The sequence below is a fragment of the Leptonychotes weddellii genome, unplaced genomic scaffold, assembly GCF_054177405.1.
Source record: "Leptonychotes weddellii isolate Sample4059 unplaced genomic scaffold, ASM5417740v2 HiC_scaffold_6360, whole genome shotgun sequence".
Lineage (NCBI taxonomy): Eukaryota > Metazoa > Chordata > Mammalia > Carnivora > Phocidae > Leptonychotes > Leptonychotes weddellii.
The window spans coordinates 1,165-10,249 of NW_028032427.1; the positions used below are offsets into that span (position 1 = coordinate 1,165).

Genomic DNA, 9,085 nt, shown 5'->3' on the forward strand with positions numbered 1-9,085 from the left:
AAGGATGGAAAATTTATTCAGATAATGTTTGAGAATTCATATATGCCACAATAGGATAATAAGACTTCAAAGGTAGAAATCTCACTCCTCCTTAAGCCTGCCCTACTGCCCAGCCAGATTCCAGACACTGTATCACTGTCACTGCCATTTGCTAAATGGAGGCCCCCAGGCACTAATCACACAGGCAACTGCATGTGTCGTAAAAATGCACAACTTTTCCATGAAAAGCTGTACGTCTCTTTCTCTCTGGCTACAATGGCGATTCTCCAGTTAGTTCAATACTTTAAAGGCTGCAGCAGCATGCAAAAGGATTTCATTTCATTTTGTTTTTTGTTTTTTGTTTTTTTAAAAAAAAGTTAAGAAAGGTCTCCAGGAGATGGTGAGTTTTATTGTCTTGTCTGGATAGAGGTTTGATTTGCTCTCGAATGTTTCAGGGTGGAGAGACTAGGAAAAAGCACAGGATGCAGAGGTCTATTCGGTGTAATCTCCCTCGTTCTCATCTTCGCCATCAACAGAGAGAGCAGCATACTTGCTTGCAGAACTGAACTTCTGGAATAGACAAGAGTGAGAGAATCACCAAGGCCTTGAATTCTCACATCAAAACCCAAGAAACAGGATAAGGCCACTTGGGCAAAATGGAGGGGACAGCCCAGGCCACACCCACTCACTCGCTCAGCATTTTCCACTGGAGAGTAGCTGGGGTGAGTGGGGCTCAGAGGCCCATGTGCTCTTACTGAAGTTCCTCCACCATCTTTCATCTTGGAGAGGGGATGAGAGGTGTGAAAGGGAGCAAACGGGGACACTCTGCTGCGTTTGCTATCTTGAACAAGCAGCAGCGCCTAACTCCCCACCACTCTGCTTGTAGCCCCAAACGTAAAGGAGTTCAAGGGCAAACATGAGCAAGCACCCAACACTTACGGAAGCTGGATTTTCTTCAGGTTTCTTTGGCTCAGGTGCAGATCGGGAGTCTTGATCCTTTTTGCCATCTTTCCTGCAGAGGTGTAAGTGTAAACCCCATCTTTGAGAGGACTGTCCCAACCCCCACAAGCAACGGGAAGCACCGCATAGGTACCTCCAGTCAGCAGTCCTTGCTACCTGGACTTTTTTTTTCTAGATTCTCTGAAGAACTGAAACTGTCCACACTGGTTCACTTTCCTTTGTTTACAGTAGGAGATCTGGCAATGCTTGGAGGACTGAGAACTTAACTACAAAGATGCATATACCTAGCATCAGATGAAAGGTTACAAATGACGAACGAGAACACACATACCTATCGGACTCCTTCCAGTGGTCTTTGTTCCCTCCATCTCCTGGACCACGGCCGGAGTTCCCACTTTGGCCTTTTGGGACACTCACCCCATCTACTTTGTTTTCATCTGCTTGAGTGGAGATGCAAAAATAAATGAAAAGCAGGTAGAGTAACCACTCTCCTTCCCCTAAGTTGTTTCCCTTCGGCTGCAGAAAAGTGTGCCCCTGTGTACCGAGGGCAATTCAGCCTCACCCTAACCCAGACTTCCTTTCCCAACCCTTCTTCCCACGTTCCCCCTGCCCCCAAATAAGACCCACTAAAAAGTTCCACGGTAGGGTTATGTCATCATGAAGAGCAAACTAGAAATGAAGGACTGTGACGCCGTGTAGTGACCTTGGCCTTACAGATGGTGACATTTCTAATCTGGACTGAGCATGTTAATTTCCTTCCTATTCTTTTTTTCCCCTTTTAAAGAAATGTTCTACCAGGAAAGGGCAGGGCTCCACGCTTTCTCCAAAGAGACCACTCCTGCCCTCTACTGGCAAGAAAAGGCAGCTAATCTAAGAATCCTTAACACAAAAACAGGTGCAAATTACACTGGAGTTCTGTATTTCATGAGTCCTCTACAGGTTTTTTACTGAGGCCTCTAAGCTACGTGAAATACTGACTTCCTGTTGGTCTTACCTCTCCTCGCTGGTCCTTCCTCAGGTGGCTGAGCTGGAACTACTTTCCCCCCACCACTAGAAGGAAAACATGTAATTATATTCATCAGTCTTAGGGAAGGAACAGATGAGAAACGTATACTCGTTCTCCAAATAGTAAACTTTACAGAGAACCAAAAATACATACTTAACATGTGGAACATTAAAATATAGGAAAGACAACAATGAAAGCAATTATCTGAACACTCACCAAGTACCATGTCCTGTAGGATCATCATGATCATGCAAGGTGAATATTATTCTCTATTTTACAAATGAGGATCCTAAGACTTAGGAAAGTAAATGGACCCCCAAAGCCATACTGCCAAATGTGGCAGCAGCAGGTTCTGATTACCAATTTGCAGATTTCGAGTAGCTAAAGGGATGCCAACCAGTTATCAAAACTCTAGAAAACTAACAATGGCTTAAATGAGCCACTTCCAGCACACCACTGAATCTGAACTGAGAGCAAAGATAGCATAACTTAAAATATGCTATGTAAGGCCAACATCTAGGGCACTCTCCATCATGACATCACAATGTTTAAGAGTCTACAGCTAAGGAACTGTTCTGCTTCCAAGCTGACTCACCTTGTAGGGGACTGCTGCTCTGTGTCTGAGCTCTGAGATCGAGCAGGAGGGTTAGAACTTCGCTTCACCCAAGCATTCTCCTTTGGTGGAGGGGCTGGCATTACCTTCAGAGGCTGCTCAGATTTGGGAGGCTTAGAAGTTGGAGAGTGACAGTCTTCCTCCTTATTGGGTGCTTCGTTTTCTAGAGACTTTTCACTCTCTCTCCTTCGTGCATCTGTGAAGTCAGAGTAGGAAAGTTACATTATCAGGAAAAGCTATTATACAACCATCTATTCAGGATCTCAAGAGAATGGAAAATGGTGCACCCAAGTTGACCTCTTTTCATCATTATTCCTAAATACAGACCTCTATCTGGCTCCCAATAGATGAAACTATCCCTAAACCAGTGGTTACCAAATGTCACTCTGAGAAAAGTGACATTTTTTATTGATTCAAGAAAAATAATGGCTCTCCAAGGATAGCCACCCGACCTTTCCTAGGAACGAGTGCTCTTTATTTTAGGATCACAGCCTTACATTTTCAGTACAGTGTTAAAATGTCTATACTTGGACAATATGTACTGTGTGAGAAGAGGACCTTTGATGAACCTTAAACCCCAGGTACCACTGATCAAACTTCAATTTGGAGGCTCAAAATACACACACTGTGATATACATTTACAAAAAACAGAACATACATTTTATTTTTAAGGGCAACAAACGGCTCCTCAAAACTAAAAGTTATTTTGTCAGATTGTATGTTTTCAGTGCAGCCTCCTCAGGAGATATATAATCAACCATCATACTCCCACCTGGCTACAAACAGAGGCATTACCATCCTGTTACTAAAAGGCTACTCCAGTATGAGTAATTTCCAGAAAACTTCTACAACAATCATTTCAGCCCAGAGCTATGCTTTGAAATGCTCAAGTACAAATCAATTTAGAGGTGGGAGGAAAAAATTTAAAAAACACTGGTTCGCAGTAAGGGAGGTGTTATGATTTAATCACTCAGTTTCCAAAACACTAAACATGCTTGTGACCAATTGATAAATTCAAGGAAGGAAGAAAGGATCAAGAGCAGAAGATCATCGCTTGAGACATTGCTCTAGTTATACGTGACATCCAAAAAGGCTGGCGAAGAGAGCTGTGTGACTGTGACTGCTCTAAACAAAGGAAAACTCTGGAATGTCAAGACATAAAAGGAAGGGAGAAACCTAACCATCAAGTATACTCATTAGTGGAAGATTATTAAACAGATCACCTAAGTCTCTTCTGGTGCCCATTTGTCAGATTTTTCAGACCAGGAGATGTGACATTCTGATCAATCTATGCTAATCCAAATAAAGCTTCCATGACTCAATTTAACACCCCGAAATCTCTGCATAATTTGGTTATGGCTAGTTTAGGGAAAGGGGCAATAACACGATACCCACCCTGGTCTGACTTACTTCTGCCAGATGTGGCCGAGGTTCCAGTCTGTGATGACTCACTTCCTGTCCTGGACCGTTCCCGTTCCTGAGTCTCTTCACTTCGCCAGCTGGGGTGTCTATACAAAGAGATTAAAAAAAAAAGAAAACTTACGTCCAGCTCAATGAAGGCCACTTTGGACCCATGTTGACCCCTCAAAAACTATCACTTATTAATATTCTATCACACTCACTGTTATTTGTGGGTGGGTGTGCACATCTTGTCTCTCTCAAACCACTTGAAAGTTGCAGACATTAAGACACTTTGGCTCTCAACACTTCAAGCACCAAGAACAGTCTCCTATATAACCTACAGCCCTTCCTTACTGGTAACGCAACTCTACAAGCCACTAAAAACTAGACGATTAGTCAGAATGTTATTACAGGAGGTTTCTACCCTATTAGATCCAATTCCACCTTTTAATAATAAACGCTTCAGTAATGACTGCTTTAACATACACGCAAGTAAAAATAGATGGAAAATAATTTACAGTCGATGTTTAATATAAGTGAAAATATTTTCTCTCTACTCTATCCCCAGTAACTTGGAAAGAGGCACACCCACTCACCTCACCATGGTGGGGTTTTACTCCATATACTAAAGCCAGGTTTGGCCAATTTTTTCTTAATGGGTCAGATAAACTTTATTTGTAAAAAAAGGAACAGGCTGTATTTTGCCCACTCCTGTATTAAATCACTACCAATTTATATTTGTCAGAGGTTAAGGCTGGTTAAGCTCTTTTACAAATCGTTAAGGGCCAGGCAACTAATTCTTCATCAGGTGCGACTATCCCATAGATTACAGCACCCCTAGCGGCCCTAGGCCGTGTACAGTAAATGCTGGTAAGTGACAACTAGTAACCTCTACAGGAGTTTCCCAAGGGTGCCCCGGGGCTGTACCGCCCCCGCCCAACAGGGGGCACTGCACTACCAGACGGGAAACCTACCATCCAAAAGAACCTCACCTCTCCCGGGGCCGGCGTTCTAGTTTTGGCTCATCCAGCTGGCGCTGCAGCTTCTCCTGCTCCTTCTGCAGCCGCTCTTCTACTTCTCGCTCTCTAGCAGCTGTGTCAACAGGCTTTGCCCCTCCAAAGATAGAGGCCGCTCGACTGGACTGGGAGGTGCTAGCAGAGGAATCATCTTCCTTAGGAGTACTCCGAGGCTTTAGATTCAGTTTGGGTCTTTGCGGGGGACCTAAGTTAAATAAAACTCTAAGTAACAGTTTTTCAAAATCACCAGAAGCTGATGGCTGAAAGCCAGATGCCCAGACAGAGCGCTAAGAAAATGCCATGTGGGATTCAGAGTAGTGACCTGGCCAATCCAGCTGAGAAGGGAGAACATTAGAAGATGGCTTAAATAACCAAGGACAATTAATCTTTCCACTACCATATCCATGAGGCAGTGCCACACTGAAGGGAAGACTGAGAAAGGTAAACACTTACATGGTGAATCATCACAACTACTATTACCGGCAAGAAATGTCCAATTATAATAAACTACTGGATGAAAGTATCTTGGTGAAAAGTGTGGTCTAGAAGATGGACTACTTCAGGAGGCTAAGAAGAGCTTGTAACAATAATGATGGGAAAGACTCTAGTTCCTATACTCTTGTCTCTGTGTAGAATCTAAATCTGATAGTGATTCATGGAGCAAAGCATACAGCACTGAACAGCTGATGTAAATACTAAAGGAATGTGATTCCTTCTTGGATCGAAGCTGTCAGAATATTTCAAGATAAACCTTAGTGTTTCAAGGGAATTATATTTCTCAAAATTAGTGTTTATCCTAAATATTTCCAACATACAAAAGATAAACAAGATAAAACCTATGTGGTCCCAACCACCCACCTGGCTTAAGTAATAAAACACTCTAAAATCCACACTAAAGGCTCCTGAGTATCTTTCCCCTGATGACATGCCTAGCTGTGTTCTGTCCTCTCATAACCACTACGCTCAAATTTGGGGCTTATCATTCCCAAGGAGGTCTTTATACTTTTAGTACAGAACATATGTATGTATGTATCTGCAAAGAGGGGATAATTCAGCAAGATTTAAACTTCCCTTTTTTAAAAATATATGTATTTTAAAGATTTTATTTATTGACTTGACAGAGAGAGACACAGAGACCAGAGAGAGAGAGAGAGAGAGAGAGAGAGAGAGACAGCACGAGCAAGGGGAGTAATAAAGGGAGGAGGAAAAGCAGCCTCCCCACCGAGCAGGGAGCCTGACAAGGGGCTCGATCCCAAGACCCGGGATCATGACCTGAGCCGAAGGCACATGGTTTACGACTGAACCACCCAGGCGCCCCAAGATTTAAATTTTCTATAAGGATTTTAAGCTGGCAATTTATATAAACTTCCGAGATACAGTTTTTTAAAAAAAAAGATTTTATTTTTAAGTCATCTCTATATCCAATGAGGGGCTCGAACCCACAACCCTGAGATCAAGAGTCTCATGGTCCATCAACTGAGCCAGCCAGGAACGGCCCCCGCCCTCCCGAGGTCCAGTTTTAATATGTATAATTTTATGAAGGGCCCATTAACTTCCCTTTTATAGGGTAAAACTGGGGGTCAGAAAGAGTAACTCATTTAAGCCATACACCTAATACTTGGAGGACCAAAGGATGACATCTGTATTAACAAACCAACTCTACGTTCCTCCCACTATAGTACATAATGTCCTTTTCTTCTTTCTTTGATAATTTCCATTTATTTTAGCTACTCAACAAATGATGAGCACCTATATTTCAAATACTGTGCTAAGGCCAGGAATATGACAGTTGGCTAGTTTTTAGTTCCTGCCTGCAAGGAGCCCAATTCAATGGGAAGATCAGAATAAAGAAAGAACACAGTATGCTAAGCTCTACAAAACAGATTTATACACATGGAAGTTCTTAGACTGGGACTGTGTTTGGGGAAGCCTGTGAAGGCTTCAAAGTGGAACTCCTGAAAGTCTAGAAAACTGAGCAAGCACCTAATGGTACATAGCACTAACGAGGTAAACTGTAGGCAGAATAATCTAATTAGCTCTTGTTCCAGAAAGACAATTTGGGCTAGTGTGAAGATAGAATGAGGCAGGGAAATTTGTTAGTAATGTGGGTATAAGCAATGAAGTCTGAACAAAACCAGTGGCAGTGACTCTGGAGATAAGGGGGCAGATCTTAGAGGGACCACAGGGCAAGATCACCGGAAAAAAAGATGAGGTATGCAGTTACTGAGGGAGGGAAGAATAGCTTGAGAGAGGAAAAGGTCATGAATCAAGGAGACCCAAAGCCCACACCTAAGCCTCCACTATACTCTCTAGTAAAGTGGAAATGAGAAACATTATACCAGATAGAATTTTTTTTTTTTTCCTTTTAAAGATTTTATTTATTTATTTGACAGAGAGAAACAGCGAGAGAGGGAACACAAGCAGGGCGAGTGGGAGAGGGAGAAGCAGGCTTCCCGCTGAGCAGGGAGCCTGATGCGGGGCTCGATCCCAGGACCCTGGGATCATGACCTGAGCCAAAGGCAGACGCTTAACGACTGAGCCACCCAGGCGCCCCACCAGATAGAATTCTTAAGACTGTATAATACCTGTGGGGTGCCTGGGTGGCTCAGTCGGTTAAGTGTCTGCCTTTGGCTCAGGTCATGATCCCAGGGTGCTGGGATCGAGCCCCGCATCGGGCTCCCTGCTCAGCGGGGAGCCTGCTTCTCCCTCTGTCCCCCCACAATAAATAAAATCTTAAAAAAAAAAAAGAAGACTATAATATCCGCGAGAGCGCTCAACTCACTGCTGGTACAGAGTAAATGCTCAATAAGTGTTAGTATTTCTAGGTTGCATGCATGGGAATAGAGGAAACCGCTAACAGCAATGAAAGTTTAAAAAAAAAAAAAAAAAAGCACTTGGCACACAGGGCTAACATCGGGATGTTAAAAGGCTAGGCAAGGGCGCCTGGGTGGCTCAGTTGGTTAAGCGACTGCCTTCGGCTCAGGTCATGATCCTGGAGTCCCAGGATCGAGTCCCGCATTGGGCTCCCTGCTCAGCAGGGAGTCTGCTTCTGCCTCTGACCCTCTCTCCTCTCGTGTTCTCTCTCTGATAAATAAATAAAACTCTTTAAAAAAAAAAAAAAAGGCTAGGCAAGCTGCTAAAAATAACTGAAGAGAGGGGCGCCTGGGTGGCTCAGTTGTTAAGCATCTGCCTTCCGCTCAGGTCATGATCCCGGGGTACCGGGATCGAGCCCCGCATCATGGTCCCCGCTCAGCGGGAAGCCCGCTTCTCCCTCTCCCACTCCCCCTACTTGTGTTCCCTCTCTTGCTGTCTGTCAAATAAATAAATAAAATCTTTAAAAAAAATATATATATATAATTGAAGAGAAAAACTCTGGGTCAGATACCTTACTTTTTGGATGATATTAATGAAGTCAGAACACAAATACTGGCCATTTATTGACACTTTTTGAGGAGAGATTTGCAACACAATAGGTTTTATATAAATGTTATGACATGAGGGGCCTAATTTTAGAAGAGGTATGCTGACACTTCATTAGTTAACAAGTATCAATGACTATGGTGTAATGGCACTGAAATCACCAACACTTGGTATTTAACCCCACCGTGCCAATCACTGGCTAGGAGACTGCGTGGCAAATGTTTTCCTTTTCTCGTTTGTATATTCAACCAATTTTAACTGAAAAATCTCTATGCTAAGGCAACTTAGAACTAGACTTTGCTCTATTTCCATTAGGTCACTCTCATCCCATGCTCTTTCCGCTGTGCTCTGCCACACCTTTTACAACGTATATTCTATCCTGTTTCAAAACCCACTTACATAACTGGTAATTTTCTAATCGGTTTCTCCAGTGGGCTGCTTTATTAGTAAGCAAAAGAAAATGATTACCTCTATCATCACGCCTATAGTCATCCCGAGAGTAATCATCTCTGGAGCTCCATGACCGATCGTCTCGTCTGTCGTATCTGTCTTCATAGCGGTCCCCACCTCCTCTGTAGTCATCATCCCTACGGTACCCACTGCCAAATGCTCTTCTGCCACTGCCTATCCTGGAATCGTAGCCTGTGAACATATCCCAAATTATGATCATCACATCGGAGGGAAGAAAGG

General features: G+C 43.3%; 1 protein-coding gene across 4 annotated transcripts; it reads right to left on the bottom strand.

Moving 5' to 3' along the window:
• Positions 1 to 321: 321 nt before the first annotated feature.
• LOC102744343 (eukaryotic translation initiation factor 4B) lies at positions 322 to 9,079 on the bottom strand. Of its 4 annotated transcripts, none has more exons than XM_081811223.1 (9): positions 8,864 to 9,079; positions 4,952 to 5,180; positions 3,969 to 4,066; positions 2,541 to 2,754; positions 1,934 to 1,989; positions 1,271 to 1,379; positions 919 to 991; positions 669 to 758; positions 322 to 549 (listed from the first exon to the last, which is right to left on the bottom strand). In XM_081811223.1, exons 1-9 carry the CDS (start codon positions 9,063 to 9,065, stop codon positions 472 to 474), a joined length of 1,149 nt encoding a protein of 382 aa, XP_081667349.1. In that variant the 5' UTR covers positions 9,066 to 9,079; the 3' UTR covers positions 322 to 471. The 4 variants fall into 4 exon arrangements, with proteins under 4 accessions (XP_081667349.1, XP_081667348.1, XP_081667346.1 ...); XM_081811222.1 differs by having other exon boundaries at positions 1,271 to 1,376; positions 3,954 to 4,066; XM_081811220.1 differs by having other exon boundaries at positions 3,954 to 4,066.
• Between the last annotated feature and the right edge of the window lie 6 nt (positions 9,080 to 9,085).

Coding starts and splice junctions, on each gene's coding strand:
- LOC102744343 (XM_081811220.1), bottom strand. CDS start 9,065: ATGATCATAATTTGGGATATGTTCACAGGCTACGATTCCAGGATAGGC. Junction 4,067..4,951: donor GAACGCCGGCCCCGGGAGAG/GTGAGGTTCTTT, acceptor CTCTTTGTATAG/ACACCCCAGCTGGCGAAGTG. Junction 1,380..1,933: donor GGAAGGACCAGCGAGGAGAG/GTAAGACCAACA, acceptor TCTCCACTCAAG/CAGATGAAAACAAAGTAGAT.